At 37.5% G+C, this 20563-nt stretch overlaps 1 protein-coding gene across 4 annotated transcripts in view; it reads right to left on the bottom strand.

The window, feature by feature from the left end:
* RapGAP1 (Rap GTPase activating protein 1) overlaps nt 1-20563 on the bottom strand; it is a 457436-nt gene that overhangs the window by 45323 nt on the left and 391550 nt on the right. For all 4 annotated transcript variants that reach the window (XM_090391964.1, XM_090391963.1, XM_090391965.1 and 1 more), the window contains one exon: nt 4727-4788. In XM_090391964.1, coding sequence (XP_090248090.1) covers nt 4727-4788 — 62 coding nt within the window. The remainder of the gene's footprint in view (nt 1-4726; nt 4789-20563) is intronic.

The following is a 20563-nucleotide window of genomic DNA, read 5'->3' as shown; positions in this document are numbered from 1 at the left end:
TATTGAAATCATTCTGCAAAGACTGCATATCAGTAGCATTCCTGATTACCCTACCTATCTTTGCATCATCAGCAAATAACTGTATGTCGCTTGTCAAATCCTTCCCACCATGTTGATAGCTTTTAACAAAATGGGCACTCATTAATTGAACAATCTCTTCTGCATTTATAACCCTCACGCCATCTGGATTTAGAAGAGTTATTCTTTCATATTCATTTTTTCTTTTACTTGCAGCATATCAATTGAATTCTTGTGGATTGTCTTTAGCATGCAGAGCCAGTTTCTTTTCATAATCAGACTTTGCTTTCCGTACAACTATTCTAGCCTGCTGCTTATAACGTTCATAACGGACGTCATCCTTATGCAAATGGTTCCTTCCACATCGTCCTTTTCTTATGAATCTCTTGCTTAATAAGATTACACATCCATTTGACTCCCACTCTATTTATTCTTCGAACTCTTGGGACAGATTCTGATATCGCATCATTCAAGTATTGTTTAAATGCTTCCCATGCACTGTCGATATTCTTTCTATCCAGCAACTGATCCCATTCCATTGAACTCGGTATACTCCTCAGTTGGATATAATTTCCTGCTTTGTAGTTCCAGCATATAACCTTTTCCGAATGGAACATTCACAAACTTAGTCACTTCCCAAGTGAGTGCCACATGATCACTATCACCAACTGGAGGCAGAATAGTTACGTCTTTAACTGAAAAGCCCTCTGACACTATAATCAAATCTAACACTCTTTGACCTTGAGTTCCTTCTATCACATGCTGGTAGCTCACAGTGCATTTATTGAGTTTTCCTGCAACAGCTCAATAAATGCATTTTCATTCTTCTCATGAGATTCTACTGCTACCCAATCAATATTTGGATAATTAAAGTCTCCCATTATGATTACTCTTTTTGCGCTCGTCTTTTCTATTTGGTGATGCATTTCTTCATCACCAGCAACTGATCCACCAGGTCTGTAACAACACCTCACTATGTAATTTTGTCTTGTTATATTCCACCTCACACTAGATGGCTTCAAACTCACTGCCACATGAAATATTGTTAGTAGTATTACTACATTCATAGGTCTCAACTCTAACTGGATTTAAGTCATCCAATATCGTTACCAACACCCCCCCTCCTTTCCTTTCCACTCTATCCTTCCTAAAAATACTGTACCCATGTACATTCATAAATCAGACCTACTAACATATACCAATTAGCAGGTCTGATTCTGATAGCCAGGTCTCACTAATTCCTACAATCTGAGGTCGCAACATATTGACTAAGGCAACAAACTATCCCTTTGTTTCTGATACTCCTAGCATTCGTGTACAGACATAATAATCTACCTGCATGTTCTTTTGTATACTCTTGTTTGTAGTCTACCTGATACAGTTGAACAACTTGCAGATCTCTATTCTTCTCTAATGCCTTACACATGTAGACATCTTTGCACACATGATGGGTCCGAACCAGACGAACACAAACCCAAAATCATTCTCTTCTCATCAACATTTCCATGACAAAGCCTATTCATTAACACAGTTATATACCGTTGTCGCTCTTACACTCACATTCACACCATTCCTCCCTTTAGAATTTAGTTTCCCCGACTCTCTGTGATAGGTCTCATATCAGTTATTAGTTTTTCCAGATTCCTGATACCAAACGTATTCAGGTGTAGGCCATCCGTCTTATACAAATCCAATCTTCCCTCAAACTCACTCCACGCATTCAAAAACTCACATCCATTCCTTCTACACAGCCAACGCATCGAATCGTTTGCCATCATAGCCCTTCTTTTTAATTCATTTTTATCATAGCGAGGTAAAATACTAATGATTTTCACTTTCTCACTCTTCACTCTCGCCTCTTCCAGCAACCCTTTCATGTCCTGTTTCATACTGAACTTATCACCAGTTAAATAGTTCGTACCTACTACAACTACGATTTCGTTTACTTTTCTTTTCTGTTTTTGAATTACTTGAGTTATATTTTTAATTTTCGCTCCAGGAAAACTCGATGTTATAATTCTCTCATCCATAGCATGTTTTATTATAGAGTCACTATGCCAAATAACTTCTTTCTTTTTATTAACAATGTCACTTACCTGATTTTCGTTATTTCCTGACTTAATTGTTTCCTTGCTTTGTTGTTTCTTATTTTCCTGTTCATTGCACCATGGCTTTAAGGGTCCCCCCACGGAAAGAAATCAATGCTCGATAAAACTGATGCACAGAAATGAGAAAATGGGCTGGAGTCCCATCGTGTTGGAACCACATCTGCCGATGCATGATGTGGTTCCAATGACTTTTTTTTTCCAATTGGAACATTGGAAAAATTTTTTTCCGATTGGAACATTGTTCCAATGTTCCAACCACAGTCACTGGAACATTGTTCAGTAAATCCGGCAGAACTTCTTCCAGAAAGGTCCAATACTTCGAGTCCAGTCGGGGTGCTAACAGGTATGGGCTGACTAAACAGTCAGCGACGATACCTGCCCATACATTAATGGCGAAACGTTGTTGTGCAGCATGTGATTGCATAGCGTGTGGGTTCTCATGGGCCCACACATGAGCACTGTGGTGATTGGAGATCCCTTCGCAGGTAAATTAAGCTTCATTCGTGAACATAACGCAAGTTGGAAACTCCGGGTCTACAGCACTTTTCTGCAGAAACCACTGAGCGAATTCCATACATCGAGGATAATCTTTGGCCATTAGTAACTGGACCCATTGCAGATGAAATGGATGTAAGGACTGAGTGCAAAATGCACAATACACTGGATCGAGATACTCCTATAGCAGAGGCAACGGCACTTATGCTTGTCTCTGGATTATTGTTCATCGCATGCAATACCTCCTCTTCCATGGCAGAATTTCGACCATGGATATCCACTATCATGCCTGCGATCCCTGAATGATCCAGAGTCACACAAATTCTGATGCAAATGCGCAAACATTTGGTGATGCAGTACATGTCTGTTCATTTTTCTTTTTCTCCCTATGTTCATTTAAATGTCTCTCAACTTTTTGCAATTCCTGCATTGTCTCTCTGATGATCTGCTTCAACTTTGCAAATTTGGCGGTTAATTCATTTTCGTTAACCTCCTCCATGTGCACAATAACCTCGTTGGCAGGGCTAACCTTCTTGTTCTCACTTACAGTGCTTTTTTTAGCATTACTTTTCTTGCCTTTTTTTGGTACCATTTTAAACGTATACTAAATATTAAAATATCTTAATAAAAATATAGGATAAAATACTAAATACACTATATTTAGTATTTTATATAAAATCTACGCTATTATACAAAACACTATTTTTCTAAGGGAAAGCAAAATAAAAACAGACAAAAATCATCAACTTTACAGGAGCACTAAATTCGCCAACCAACCACTATGTATCCTCAAACCGAAATTCAATATGTATATATATAAATCCCTATTGTCTTATTAACATCAGGTTTGCTCAATTCCTAATATAGTTCCTGCTCATTCACCATCAGTCCTTCTCTACACCATATATTCTAGATTCCAGTTTCTCCTGATTTTGCATTCACAAGACAGGAATGAAATAAACTGACCTTTGAATAATCCAACCATATCCTCTGCACTGGCTATCAGTCTGCCAGTATCATCAACTAGTATCATTCTCCCATATTTATTTTTCCTTCTACTTGCCACATATCAAAAGAACTCACTAGGATTTTTCTTAGTTTGATTGGCTAATTTCTTCTTAAACTCCACTTTTGCTGCCTTTACCAACTGAAATAGCTTCCTGTCCTGCTCTGAATAAGCACCATGGAAAAGTTTGACAAATTGCAATGGTTACACTAGATATCTCAAAGGCTTTTGACCGGGATTGGCACAAAAGGACTATTAAGTAAGCTTCCATCATTTGTCTTCATGCAACTGATCATTACCAACATTCATCTTGTGTTACCTCTATAGTTCCTGCTACTTCCAGATTTCACACTTAATCTCTTTATTTATCCATTTTATTCCTAACTTGTTTAGCCTTTTCGCCTTTGGGATACTCACACATTGCCTGTTGTTAAATATCTCTTGATCAATGCACATGCAGTGTCTATATCCTTTCCGCTTAACTCCTTTTTCCACACTATAGCTCCCAGTTCTAAGCTTTCCATAATCACCAGCCTTGTAGTTCCACATATCCCTCCTTTATAGAAGTTCTCATGTGAGTGGCTGCAACCCATGTGATCACTTCATGGTCGCTCTCTCTCTCTAACCGGGGGGAAGATTAGACACTCCATTCACAATTGCATTCTTTGATGATATAACCAGATTTAGGCAAAGATTGTTGTCTCTTAAGACCTCAAGAAATTCATTCCCCTTATTCCCTGATGTTATCTCTTCATTCCAATCAATGTTGCCATAGCTGAAATCACCAATTATAATCACCCTTTACTTGCTTTATTATGTCTGCAGCCATTTGTAACCAAATATGGATTGACATGTTACTAAAATCTTTTTTCTAGTTACAGAATATTAAATGCATAAAAAAAAAACATCATATGGCCAATTCTTATCCAGCAATCAAAGTAGTCCAGATCTACCCTATTTCTGATTATTTTTTTTTAACACTGTCAAATATTAAACATCATTTATACAAGATGAAAGAAGATAAAGCAAGAGCAAAACTAAAAGATTATCAGTAATATAACATATACAAGATTCTTTCATCTAACAACATAAATATTACCTGCACACAGATCCAGGAGAGGATGATAATGGATGTACTTTACTGCTCTGTGCTCGTACAGTCTAGATGGTTAATACATGATAATCAAATTAAGTAAAACACAAGCATACAATATAAGGATTAAACAAACCAGTTTATTAAAAAAAACAATAAATAAATATATCTTTCATAATATACACTGTTCATCGATAGATATAATGGATTAAAATAAATAAATAAAAGACTTATAGAGGCAGTGTGTATGACCGACTTCTTCCTATTCAAACTACTATAATAAAAATTATCTATGACTTAGTACATAAACTGATACACAGTTTATGTACCAGTCATAGAATCTATTTTTTGGAAATGTCTTTGTTGTGACTAGCATATCTCTTTTGTAACCAAAGATAATCTTTGGTTACAAAAAGGAAAAGGACTACCAACAGAGGAAATAACAAAATACAGTATGGTGGGAAAAAAAAGGTACTGAATAACTACAATGATATATAATAAATTTAGTTTAATCCTTTATCCAAGTGTGAGCAAACAAGGTTTGCACCTGAAAGTATCTTCAGGACTGGGGTGCATAACATTATGCATATCCGCAAGGAGATGTGTTTTGCATTATGGGAGATACTGAGACAGGAGTGATGTTAGCTTGCTCCACCTTTGCAACGAGTTGCCCGGTGTTGTACCACCTTACCCCAGTCCTGAAGATACTTTCAGGCACAAACTTTGTTTGCTCACACTTGGATAAAGGATTAAACTAAATTTATTATAGTCTAACCAAGTGAAAAATAAACTTTCAACATCTATAATGAAATATGTTATGGAGTAAACAAGTTTATTAACAAAGAAATATATGTTAATGCATGATATGCACATCCACAACTATCATAAGAATCTTGGTTGAATACAGCATTAATGGTGGTAGTTACATGCTCAAAATAGGCAACTGGTCTTTTAAGACAGATTTCGTAGCACGTGTGAAGGTTTCTGTTATCAGGAACAACTGTTGGGACATCTGCTGGACATATCATGTAATTTTATCCCTTAGTTCATCAAGGTGAAAGTTTATTTTTCACTTGGTTAGAGTATAATAAAATTAGTTTAATCCTTTATCCAAGTGTGAGCAAACAAAGTTTGCGCCTGAAAGTATCTTCAGGACTGGGTTAAGGTGGTACAACACCAGGGCAACTCGTTGCAAAAGTGGAGCAAGCTACCAACACTCCTATCTCAGTATCTCCTATAATGCAAAACACATCTCCTTGCGGATATGTCTAATGCTTCTGCCTGGTATCTCTACTTGGGCCTGACTCCCACTGAAGAGACCTCAATAAAGGTTGAAACTAGTCTGGGTAGTGGTCCTTCCCTGAATGCGTAACATTAGACATATCCGCAAGGAGATGTGTTTTGCATTATAGGAGATACTGAGATAGGAGAGTTGGTAGCTTGCTCCACCTTTGCAACGAGTTGCCCTGGTGTTGTACCACCTTAACCCAGTCCTGAAGATACTTTCAGGCACAAACTTTGTTTGCTCACACTTGGATAAAGGATTAAACTTATTTTATTATAGTTCATCAAGGTTTGAAGGCGGGTCATGGTGGAATACCCATTCCTTTCAACATACCCCAAATGAAGGCATGAAGCGATGAGATCAGGAGAATGAAGGGTACGGGAATTCTGTGAACCTCGAAATGAGCCTCCTGGGGAGGTGTTCTGATAAATAGGCTCTAGAACCATGTGATGTGTGACAGGTTGCTCCATTCTGTTGGAATACTTGTGGACAAAATGGAATGTTTTTTGCACAACACATCCTATGTAAATCCTGGGTGGATGGAACTAACACATTCTCAATGTGTTGGTTCAATATGTTCACTACATTGTAGCATTCGCTATTCAAGGTCACGGTTACACTACCCTCTTCAATGAAGTAGGGCCCAATTATGTCATGGCCAAAAACCACACACCATGCAGTGACCTTCTCGCTGTAAAGAGATTTCTCTTGGACAAATTCAGGTCTCAAGAAACCAAGAAATTTGAAGGCGCGTCTGTTTATATGACCGCTTAGATGGAAATATGCTTCATACAAGAATCAGACATTATGGAGGAAGGATAGATCTTCATAGATATTGGCCAGCAAGTGCGCACAGTATTCCCACCATGCAGCGTAATCAGTTGGTGTTAAATTAAACACTGACCCACATAAATGATACCCAGCTCCTTAAGGATTCTCTGTAGTGACTGCCTCAGTATTCCAAGTTTTACCGTTGTTCAGTGCTGACTGCATTTTGGAGACTGTAATACTTTCGTCAGCACATATCTGTGATTCTCATTTGTGTTAACAGTTTGTGGTCTCCTTGAATGCCTTTGCATTGCGGCAGAACACTCCTGGTATAATGGAACCTCTCAATTAAGACAATGCTGACACTGTTGCTTGGGATATGCTTACAAAACAGCAAACAAATGCTCAGTGAACAAACGTGTCATAGGTTTGGACCATTTGCTCTACCAACTCCATATGAATGAGAATAATGCTCAACAATAAACCTCTTTTCTTCCAACATCAACACCATTGCTACAGCTAAATGTAATGACATAGACTCACATGTACTCTTCTATTAAAATGCATGCAGTCAAACAGCATATAGTGTGTGTACTGAAAGGGGATGTCGAAGTTCAGTTTTTTTTTTTTTTTTTTTCCGCCATACCATACATATGCTTAACAAGAATATATGCAGAGTTTTTTCATATTACAAAAGCATTAGCAAGAAATATGAGAGTTTATACACTAGAGAATCAATTCTCTCCACGTGTCAAAACATGAGTTATGAGATACTCCAGAGTATAAATCAGTGCCAGTAGGATGCCCTGTATCCAGGACAAACAAAAGCAGAACAAATGAACTTGAAGTGAATGGTTTTCAGTATAAATATCAGCACAGTCTAGGATGATGACAGTATATACATGCATATTCAATGTGCATGCACATGTTTTATAGCTGTTTTCAGCAGTCTAAAATGGCAATCATGTTCAAGGAATACAACTGATAAACAGCATGCTGTTGTGCATTTCTTATATTTCTTCATTGATTTATGGCGAGAAGTGTTTATCTTACACCAGTTTACAACAGAGTCCAGAAATTTTTGAAATTCAAGGTAATACCATTAGCAGGAAAGATGATCCTTCGTATTTTGAATTCCCAGGAGAGGATTTCTGGTCCATTTTCAGGAGTGTGGTAAAAAGTGAATGCCACATTGTATTGTAAAATTTTATTGATGCTTTGGGATGCAATTCACCAACAACATCCAGACCAACTTACAAGTGGAGTATTGCTCCTGCATGACAATGCAAGAACTCATATAGCTTCAGGAATCCTGGAGAGAATTCATGAACTTCATGAAAACTCCTTCAATATCCACCTTATAGCCCCTTCCTAGAGAAAATGAGAGAATTCTTGAATTCATAGACATCTTCCACTACAGAGAAATGTACAACATGAATCTTAGTTTTGATTTTGATTTTTCTATCATATATGAAACTGTCATATGTAATGGCAGAGATAGACGATTAATGAAACTGAATGGTGCATAAGTATATAATTTTTTTCAATGTCAATTCCAACCTGTAGACTGGCATGAGCTCTGAAGGACCGTTCAGAGTGGCTGAGGATCGCTCAAAATTGGAGGTCAGTGGCCGAGGTGGTCACTGACCTCCAATAGGAGATGGTACTCAAATAAGAAGAATCCAAACTGAAAAGGTTGGTGACCTAGAGCCAGTTTAGCATTAGGGGCAGGTCAAGGTCAAATAAATATAGGGAGTCTTGCTCTAGAAACCACACATGAATTTTTTTTTCTTTCTTTCTCGAGTCATTGTAGCCATCTGAATAAGCAGTGATATAATTTTACTGTGGACAACAAAAGTCTTCTAAATTCTTTTACAAACATCCATAGAATACAAGAATTCAAATATAGTCTCTCAACTGAAAAGCAGATACTATCCACTCTGACAAACCAGCAAAGCAATCAAGTCACCATTTTAAGAATTCACAGCATACAACACCCATATATGGACATACACAAAAGAAGTACCAATGACCAGGAGCACAAAAATGACAACCAATTTTCCCATCACATAAAAAATCTTGACAAAAAAATTTCACTGACATCATGGTGAACAGCAGAAATAGACTCAATAAGAGGTCTCTCTTTGTTATTCCAATGTATAGCATGAGCCAAAATCTCTCTCTCTCTCTCTCTCACACACACACACACACACACACACACACACAGGACTTTATTTTTTTTTTTCCTGACAAGTCTAAGCCTTTAACACTACAAACAGAAACAGCACTTTTTAATCACATCTTCCATCTGCCATATAAGACCTGCGGCTGACTGATTTATCTATCTATACCTTCACAACTAGAACCGTATACCATAATTGTTACATTTAATTTGGTATATTATGTCTAAGTATGCAATGAAAGTGACTGATTCATTCAGTTTCAGGCTGATATGTCACTTTCATTGTATACTTGGACATAATATAAATGAATTAAATGATCTTGAGAGATTTAGGTCTGATAAAGAGTTCTATATACAGTTGATATACTGGAATGGGATCCAAAGCTAAAAACCTAGTTGCTTCATGAACTTCATTTCCGTGGTACTGAAGTTATGAAAATGAATTCTGGAGTGTCAAGTGGATAGTGTTTCCACTATAACCAATACACCAAAAAGTCTTTAGGTGCTAGATGAATTTCATCACTTTGTATGAGACCTCCACTTCAAGTACTGAAGCTTGAAGCTAGAATAGGATTTCAAGATTATTTAAATCTTAGGTCCACTAATGTCCTATGGGTTTACAACCCTTTCATGTGTGGGATTCACAGAAAAAAAATTTTTTTTTTTTAGAAAACTTCTAAGACCATTTTTTGTTTAAGTTAAGGGATATTACATCCCATATCGTTTCTTAGCCGAATATAGTAGAAACTATATAAAGTTCGGCGATTCCAAGCGTAAGCAAATACCTGGATACTGCAGCAACTGACCCTAAAGGTAGTGCAAGCTGAGGCAACTTATGTCTAAGGTGGAGCAAGCTCTGATCACTATCTAATAATTTATTAGGACACCTCTCGGCAATACTCATAGAAGGTTTGTAAGTTCTGTTCGTTACAAACTTGATATTAACTAGGTCTACCTACTCACTGATGAGACCTCCATAAAGGTTGAAACCGGTCTGGGTTTCAATTACCCTTCTCTCATAATGTAGAACAGAAATACAGCTCCTAGGAGCTAAGTTCACATTATGGGTAAATATCAAGATTAGTGATCGGAGCTTGCTCCACCTTAGCAATGAGTTGTCTCAGCTTGCACTACCTTTAGGTTCAGTTGCTGCAGTATCTAGGTATTTGCTTATGCTTGGAATCGCCAAACTTTATATACTTTCTACTATATTCGGCATGAAACTCGTTGAGTTTCTTATTCAGCTAAGAAATGATATGGGATGTAATATCCCTTAACTTAAACAAGTCGTATGTCGCCGAATTGAAGCCTTTGGCTCTTCATATATCTAATAATTCTAAGACCATGTTTAGCCCAATGGCCAACTATTTACCCATTAAGTCCAGAAGGTGCATACAGGCCTGTTTTTTTTTTTCCCTATCAGAATTTAAATTGATTTCATTACCTGACTGTTGTAAAAAGTGTTTTTATGCTCCAAAGATACTTGTTTGAATTAATGAAACATCTTAAATTTACATAGTTTATTTTGTTCATCTGCAGCTGTTAATAAATACCATTTTGCCATTTAAAGAAAAGAATGAATTAATTCTTTACTCCTTGCATAATATCATGCTTTTAAATCATCATTATTGCATGGGAACCTCCATGGAGTCTGAACACCTGTTGTGAGAGATCCAACCTATCCACACAATATCTATTACACCTCTCCTTGAATTCATTAACAGACAAAGCATCCATCACAACTGTCAACCCATTCCATTAATTCATCATGCTTCAAGTGAAAAATCTAGTCCTCTAACCCCTGCTGATCACACTCTTACACAATTTCGAGGAATGACCTCGTCATAACCCCCTCTAACCAAGTGCTGAAATATTTCCTTTGTATTAATCCTATAAAATCTTTTAACTTAAATGTTTCTATCATATCCCTTCATTTTTGCAATCCACAAAATCTCTAGATCCTCTCCCCTATTTCATCTCTAAGAAACTTAGGTGACCAGACCTAAGCACAATAATTCAGATGTGGTCATATCAAAGCTTTTTAACAATGGGATGATAAACCTCTTATCTCTGCTTGTTAATGTAGTCTTCAAAAACACAAGTAATCCTTGTGAACTACTCTGGCTACCTTAAAAATATGCCCTCTAAACTTAAACTCTTATTTACTACCCACAAATACCTGGCTTCAATTTATTTACATACAGTTCCCTCAATGTGGTACATAGCTTGTAATCTATTTATCTCAAAATGCATAACTTGACACTTTTCCACATTAAACTTTGCAACTTTAAATATCTCGCTTCAAATAATTTCACTGTACCATTTATGTGCAAATTAAATATCAGTGGTCCAAGCACAGAGTCTTGCAGCACACCACTAGTCACATGCCTTCTCCTAGATTCTTATCTTCCAAATACTACTTTTTAATGTATGTCCATGAGCCACCCTTTTATCCATATCACCGGTTTCATATCCATCCACATTTGCTCCATTTGCATAACAGAGTTCAATGCGATATCTTTGCCATATACCTTTGTAAAATCCAGTGGTATCATTGTGTAGCCATTCCCTTTATTCAATTCAGCTATCATTATTATAAAAAAGTAAATTACTAAGGCATGCCCAACCACTCACAAAGCCATGCTTTTCCTCAGAGTATCATTGTTATCCAACAATGCCTGAATTATCTTTTTGACCAAACTTTTCCAGTACTTTTACTACTGAGATACATATTGGCCTATAATTTTCTACCACAGACTTAGATCTTCCTTTACACAAAGGAATTATTTTGACCTCTTTCCACTCCCTTGGGACTTTCTCACAGCTGAAACTTAAATTAAAGAGCCAAGCCAAAGGCATTACCAGTTCTTCCCTTGCATATTCTTGTAAAGCACAAGCTTATATTTCATTTAATCCCACAGCTCTATTTGCATTGAGATTCTGCAATACCCTAAGTGCTTCCAATTCATCAACCTCTGTTCTCAACATTAGTCCCCGTCACCTCTGCCACAGCAATATCCTCACTTGGATGATATACCCTTGCAAAGTGGTCACAACGTGGTCACTTAGTAGCTCAACTATTTCATCTGTCTCTGTTATCTTCCTACCATATGTGTTCATTAAAGTTATCCTTCCATAGTCATTCTTCCTCTTACTTTCTATATAATGAAAGAACACTTTGGGATTTCCTTTGGCCTGCTCAGCTAATTTCTTCTCATATCATGATTTTGTCTTCCTTACCATGTTGGTTACCTTTCTCCTTATATATCCTCCTCAATATTCTTTTTTTTTTCCAGATTATGCTTAATGATATTAATCATCCATCGAACTCCTATCTGATTTACCATCCAGAACTTGAGTATACAGTCTGATATTGCTTTCACACCCCTTAACTATCCCTCATGCATCGTGAACATCCATTCCTTGCAGATTTTTATGCCATGGCACAGATTCAAGCTGTCTTCTAAGCTTGTCATAATCACTTACCTTGTAGTTCCACATATTCCACTTCTTAACTGGAATTTCCACATTGCTATATCCCAAGTCACGACAACATGATCAATGTCCCCAACTAGAGGGAATGTAGCTACTTTAGTTGTGGACATGTCTTCTGATTCTAAAAGCCAGATCCAACAATCTTGTACCAAAAGTATCCTCCATCATATGCTGCTTCAAATAATTATTTCTCAGTAAGTGACTAAATTCCATTTTCTTCTTACTATGTGATCTTTTCTTTGTTGCAGTCTGTCTCCAAAGTAGAAGTTTCTTACAATAATTATAGACCTACACTCATTATAACAATCTGCTGATGCACATCTTCCATATCATCCATGGTGCCACCTGGCCTATAGCAGCAACCAATTTTTTTTCGTTTGTTTTTTTGTCCCAGTGGCCTTAAGCTTACACTAGACTGTCTCAAAAGAACAGCCATCTGTCCAGCTGATTCCTACTCTTGTAGGCTGAAATTCATCCGTATTATCAGCAGTACCCTACCCCCATTTTGTCTACCCTATCCTTCCTGTTTTGTTATCCTACCCTCCCCATTTTGTCTACCCTGCAAATATTAAACTCATTACACTCAATTCCTGTAACTACGTTATCAGGTGTTAGCCTAGTTTCACTAATGCCTATAATTTTTAGTAGAGTTGCATTAACAAATGCCCAAAACCCTTCCCCTATTATTCCCGATGCTTCTAGCATTAGTATATAGAAATTGCAGCATCCCTCATGGCCTCTGCCAACTTTACATCCAAAATTGACCACCTCATTTGATATTGTTGCCTGAGAGCTAGATTCTGCATTTTTTTGTTTAATCACAACACTCATTAGCCTCACAAATGCCTTCACACACACACACACACTCACTTGCATCAGTCTAATTTCTTTAGTTTTCCTGACTTTGCACTTCCAGTCTCAGTGAACAAAGCTCTCTAGACATCCAACTTCAAATTCATTCAAGTGCAGTCCATCAGCATTAGTCAAATCCTTCCATCCAAACTCTGACCACTGGTCCACAAATTTTACATCATTCCTTCTAAGCAATCTTCATATTCATTCAATAGCTATCATTTAATAAAAAAAAAGGTGTGCCACCTTTTGGCAACTCCTATAGGTAAGGATGACCTCGCTATTGCTTCTGCCTGGTACCTCCACCTCTGGGCCTGGCTCCCACTGAAGAGACCTCAATAAAGGCCGAAACTAGTCTGGGTAGTGGCCAATCCCTTAATGCATAACAGTATACATATCCGCAAGGAGATGTGTTTTGCATTATGGGAGATACTGGGATAGGAGTGTTGTTAGCTTGTTACTACAAGCTAACAACAATGGGCAACTTGCTACAAGTTGCCCGGTGTTGTACTACCTTACCCCATTAAGGTAGTACAACACCATATTCAGTCCTGAAGATATTTTCAGGCGCAAACTTTGTTTGCTCACACTTGGATAAAGGATTAAACTAAATTTATTATAGTCTAACCAAGTGAAAAATAAACTTTCAACAAATTACTAATTCTTGTAGAAAGGCTTATACGTTGGTAACACGACTATTAAATTATTTAAGAAATTCACAACGTATACTGGAATATTAATTAAAATAAACTTTAATAAATACTTCCTATATTTTGGCAATGTCACATTGCCATCTTCAATGGGAACATACAAATATGACACATGCATGCATGCACTACAAAAAGAAAATGAGGCAGAAGAGAGAAACTACTGTTGTTCCTAGAGTCCTAATGGTGCCCCCTAGCGGGCTATATTGGGTTGTCTTGGCTGTTGGGCATGTTCTCATGATGCAACCTTCCCAAATTTCAGGCAGTCTCATGCACCCAAATTTGTTGAGGTTTGGAAAGTTTTTGTAGAGCTGAGGCTGATTCTATGAATAATCTTTCATATTTAAACTTGCTGTGATTTATTAACGTGACTTTCTTCCAACGTATTCTGTGGCGTATATCTAGAGCATGGTCTGCAACCCCAGAGTGACTGTACTGGTGAAACCAGATGTAGTCTTTATGTTCCAAAATCTTGACTTTTGCTGTCCTGCCTGTTTGGCCAAAGTAGGACAGTTTATAGCTGCAAAGGACCTGGTATACCCTAGGTAGGTCTAGGGGAAGTGGTTGGTCTTTGGTGGAGCAGATAAGGGATGCCAATTTTTTATATGGTATGTAACAAGAAGTTAGGTCATATTTTTTAAGATTTTGGTTATTTTTTCTGAGGTGCCTCGGATATAGGGAATGGTGATGGATTTAGTGTAATCTTTGTTATGAAGGGGGGGGGGGGGGTATCTGGTTTTAATATTTTGGGGGGTTGTAGCCATTGGCTAAGAAAGTATTAAGGATGTGGTTTAGTTCAGTGATTAGGGCATTGTCATCTGAACAGATTAATTTTGCCTTGTTATATAGTGTTTTTATAACCCCATATTCTTGTGTGGGGGGGGGGGGGGAGAATTGCTGGTGAATGTATCTGCATGTACGGGTGGGTTTTCTGTAAACAGAGAATACCAAGGATCCATCAAGCTGGCGAATGATTAGAGTGTCTAGGAAAGAGACTGTTTTTTAATTCTTTTTCCAAGGTGAACTGGATTCTGGGGTGTTGGTTGTTTTAAGTGTGTGTATCTGAGCCATGTGGCCAAATAGCGAACACATCATCAATGCAGCGAAGCCAAACAGTGGGTTTTTGTGGGGCCAAGTTTAAGGCTTTCGAGTCTCCATAAAGAAGTTGGCCAGGGGTGGGGAGAGTGGAGAACCCATGGCTGTCCCCTCTATTTGTAGAATTTTCCTTGCCAAACAAAATAGCCAGAGTTCATTATGAAGTAAAATAGGGCTGAGATATCGGAAGGAAATTTGGCTCAGATGAGCTCTAAGGTTTCTGTGAGTGAGACATTTGTGAATAGGGAGGAGACTCAAAACTGACCATTATGTCAGTATGTTGGAGTGAGAGGGTTTTCTATACTGGCTTTGAAGTGGGCTGAATTCTTTGTGTGATGGTGTGTTGCCAGTATAGTGTGTGAGCACTTTGGCTAATTTGTATGTGGGGGAATCAATGCCATCCACTATGGGACATAATGGCACATTTTGTTTATGTATTTTTGGAAGTCCATATATTCGGGGGTGTATTAAAAGGTTTTAGTTTGTTGGTAACTTCCACAGGCCAAGAAGTGACCTTCTTAAGGAGCCTTTGGAGTGTTCTAATTTGGGAGCTGGGGGGATTATACTCAATGGGGAGGTAGGTAGCCCAATCTAACAATAAAGCATTAAGCTTACCTGCGTAGTCCGTTTGGTTGAGAACCACAGTGGCATTTCCCTTATCTGCTTTGGTGATTACTATTCTTTGTTTTTCTTCATTTCTTGAAGAGCTTTATATTCATCTTTGGATATTTGGTTTTTGGTGGTCTTGCTTTGGTGAGAACACTGGCTACATCCAGTCTGATATTGTTGGCGATATGGTTTGGAAGGTTGCGGGTACCACATTCTATTTGAATCATTATTTTTCGGCCGGTATTTTCTTTGGAGATATGGCGAAATTGTGGCCACATGCCAGTGCATTGAGTGCCCCAGGCTTCAGAGTAACGGAAGAAAGGTTGACTACAGTGTTGAGACATTGTTGCGGTTTGGAATTAGAGTCCTTTATCCCTTATCCGCTCCACCAAAGACTTCCCCTAGACCTACTTGGGGTATACAGGTCCCTTGCAGCTGTAAACTGTCCTACTTTGACCAAACAAGCAGGACAGCAAATGTCAGGATTTTGGAACATACAGACTATATCCGGTTTCACCAGTACAGACATTCTGGGCTTGCAGACCATGCTCTAGATACCCGCCACAGAATATGTTGGAAGAAAGCCACGTTAATACACAAATTTGGGAAACCTGCATCACGAGAACATCAGTCCAACAGCCGAAACAACCCAATATAGCCCTGCTGGGGGGGGGGGGGACCATTAGGACTCTAGGAACAACAGTAGTTTCTCTCTTCTGCCTCATTTGCTTTTTGTAGTGCCTGCGTGCACGTGTCATATTTGTACGTTCCCATTGAAGATGGCAATGTGACATTGCCGACATATAATAAGTATTTATTAAAGTTTCTTTTAATTAATATTCTAGTATACATTGTGAATTCCTTAAATAATTTAATAGAAAGCATTACTAATATTAATTTTTGTCAGAGAAACAAGCATTCTATTTTCTTATTCAGGTTGTCTACGTTCTCTTACTGCATTTTCAATATTATCACTAATATTGACATTTTCTGGTCTTTCTTCATCAATACACTCTACAAAATACTTACTTCTGAGATTTGTAGATATTTTAAAGTCAGTCAGAACAAAATTATATTAATACTTTTAAAACAGCAATAGTGTTGGTCTAATCAATAATTTGACATCATCATCACGAACCACGGGCTCATTGTCCGTTGGTGTCCGATGCCTCCTTCACTATCTTCTTCCACCTTTCTTTATCTATTGCACAGTGTTCCAGTTTTTGTACACCCATTCCACACCCGTCCTTTATATCGTCTATCCATTCTCTGTATGGTCTACCTCTTCTGTTTAAACCATCCAAAATACCAAACATAGATGTCTTTATCTTCCGGTCCTCTCTCTCATTCTACAGATGTGTCCAAATAATTGCAGCTTCCGTTTTATAATCTTCTGCATTAGATTCACTTTTGGTTGTATCTTCCGATAGAGCTCTTCATTTATGATTTTCTGTACCCATCCTATTCTTAGAATCTTCCTGTAATAAGTTCTTTCAACTGCCAAAATTCTTGTTCTTGATTCCTTATTTAGGTGCACAAGACTGCCCAAATTTGGGAAGCCTGCATCAAGAGAACATCAGTCCAACAGCCAAGACAACAATATATCCCGCTGGGGGGGGGACCATTAGGACTCTAGGAACAACAGTAATTTCTCTCTTCTGCCTCATTTGCTTTTTGTAGTGCCTGCGTGCATGTGTCATATTTGTATGTTCATGTTTCAGATCCATATAGTACACCACTAAAGATGCATGTTTCCAGTACTTTTAGTTTTGTTTGCAGGCTGATCACTTTACTTTTCCAGATGTCATCCATGGCCTTAGATTTGTTTTTCCCTTTGCAATCCTGATCTTTATTTCTTTTTTACAGTTCAAATCATATGTCATTTTACTTCCCAAATATGTGAATTGTTCTACATTTTCTATATCAATTCCATCCACTTATATGTTTTGTTTCATGTTCTTCTCACCAAATACCATTGTTTTTGTTTTTTCCAAGTTCATAAAGTCCAAATCTCTTCACTTCCTCATTTAACAGTTTTGGTGTTTTTTTTGTAGTTCTCTTTCGTCTTCTTCAATAATAACAATGTCATCTGCAAATCTCAGATTGTTAATTCTCATTCCATGTACAGATATTCCTTTTGCATCTTCCTTCAGTTTGTTCATTGCTCTTTCTAAATGTGCGATGAAAATGCTTGGTGATATTGGGTCCTCCTCTCTAGTACCTCTGCTTGTTCTAAACCATTTCCCCAAATCGTCACCTATTCTAACTGCTGCAACTGCATTCTGATAAGAATCTTTTAATATAGTCATTAGTCTTTTTATCAATTCCATAGGATTCCAGAACTGCTAATGTCACTTTCTTGTCAATACTGTTCAAATGCTTTCTAAAATTCAACAAAGCAAGTATATATGTTTTTGTTTTTTCTCCTAGCTTTCTCTGCTATTAACCTCGTTGTCAGAATCTGTTGAATTGTAGTTCTATCCTTCCTAAATCCTGCTTGCTCATCTGCAAGGTATGCTTTCAATTGTGTTCTCAATCTTTCTGTCAATATCATCATCACTTTACCAAGGTGACTTGTCAAGACAATTCTTCTATAATTTTTACATTCTAGCTTATTTCCTTTCTTGCATAATGTCATTAATATTGATTTCACCCACTCTTCTGGCATTTTCCCTTCTTTCCATACCATACTACATAGTTGGTGCATTTCTGCAACCATACTTTCACCACCATATTTATACATTTCTCCTGTGATGTTATCGTTACCAGGACTCTTGTTGTGTTTTAGCCATCCCATTGCTTTTCTTACCTCTCCTCTTAAAATGTCCATATAATGCTCATTACCTGGTGGTGATATCTGCTTCAATTCTTCAGTCAGTTTCCCAACGCTATCTAAATCTAGTTTTTCTTCATATAACTCAACTACAGTATCTTGTCCACCGTTGTACAATTTTATCTTTATTCATCAATACTTTGCCTTTTTCATCTTTAATTGTGGTTTGTTTTGGTTGCCACTTTCTATTAATGGTTCTGATCATTTTGTATACCTTCCTTGTTTTATGCTCTCCATAGTACTGATATTGTTGCATTGGACTTCTAAGCATTTCATCTTATCCATTCTGACTGCTTTTTTCACCTCATTACACTTTCTTCTATATTGCTTCCTCAATTTGTTCTGATGTATCCCTTCTTATCTTCAAATTATTTTCTCCTGTACTAACTTCAGTGTTTCTTGTCTAATCCATTTCTTCTTGATCTTCTCTTCTTCTGGTACTTTTTCTTCAACTGCATATTCAATCGCCTTCATTACTCTTTTCACTCTTTGATTCGAATTTTTTTCTTTCTTCACGTTTCTAAGTTTCTCTTCTAACACTGTTCTATACCTTCTTGCTATTTCTGCTTCACTTATTCTTGCTGTATCTCTTCTATTCTGAAGTTGGGGTTTATATTTCTTTTTTAATTTCAACTTGATGTTTGCAATCACTAAACTATGGTCCGAGTCTACATCTGCTCCTTGAAACGTTTGACACCTGTACTGACATTATCCATCTTCTTTTAATCGTAATCATATCAATCACGTTCTTGGTTATCCCATCATTTGATCACCATGTCCACTTTCTACACTCCTTTTGTTCGAATTTTGTGTTACAGATCATCTCGTGGTCCACAGCAAATTCTAACAATTTTTCATCGTTCATTTCTTTCTTCGAAACCATATTTTCCCATGACTCTTTCCGAACCATCATTATCTATTCCAACTTTGGCATTCCAATCTCCTTCAATAATTAGCACATCTTGCTTTGGTATTGTTTCTATTGTCTGTGTCAGATCTTTGTAAAATAAGTCAATATCCTCATTGTCAGACATACAAAAATATTTGTATGTCTGACAATCATTTCCTACTCTGCTATTTAGATCCAAAAAGGGCCAACTTTTCCTTTTTCATTGTGTCAGTTGCTTTCTCTAAAGTCTCAAAAAATTACTCCACTTCTACCTTAGTAGAAGTGGAGTAATTAATCCTTCTATGGGACCATAGGCACAAATAAGTCTCATTGTCCAGTTCTCCATTCTGATATTTGCCACATCACTCTACTTGAGACTGCCTACCATTCAAGAAGATTAGCGCCTCATATTTTAGTGTTGAATACTATGGCTACTCCTTTTGCTTGATTGTCATTGCCTGAATATAACATTTTGTATTTATTGCTCAGAAAGATCTCACCAGTTTTTGTCTATTTTTTCCCCCCCAGTCACCCCTATTATGTTGATCTGGTACTTATCTAATTCCATGGCTAACTCTATTTCTTTGCCATTCAGGCTTCTTATGTTGATAGTACCGATCTTGAACTCTGGTGATGTTGAGTTGGAGAGTGTTTTAAGATTTGTTCCAGTAGCTGACTTTTTGCTGTTTGCCCTAGTTCCCTGGTGAAAATAAGGGGGGCTTTGTTTAAGTGGACAACGCCCCCAGCCGGCATGAAATTCTGTCATTTGTACAACCATTTTATATTTTGGTTTAAGTCAAAAAGAATACAATTTGATTGGCTAAATCCTAAATTGCCAGCCCATCCTCATTCATTCAGTATCCAGGTAGATACTTAACAGGGTGCACCACAAAAAGGTGAGGATTGGACATTAGGTCAGAAGCCCTGCTCAGTTCTCTGCATTCCTTTAAAGGCTATGTGGAGGTCTCATTTTAGGTATACAGCTTTGACTCTTAAGCATCACCCAAACTAGCTGTATACAAGATAATTCAAACCAATTTTAACTTATGGATCTGAGAAGCTGGGTTAGAAATAAAACACTTGATCAAAGACTGGAGACAGCAGATATGGGATTCTGAGAAAAAATTA

Source organism: Typopeltis vanoorti, chromosome 4, assembly GCF_054136105.1.
Source record: "Typopeltis vanoorti isolate ZY-2024b chromosome 4, IOZ_Tvanoo_1.0, whole genome shotgun sequence".
Classification (NCBI taxonomy): Eukaryota; Metazoa; Arthropoda; class Arachnida; order Uropygi; family Thelyphonidae; genus Typopeltis; species Typopeltis vanoorti.
This window is presented reverse-complemented; position numbering and strand designations above follow the sequence as displayed.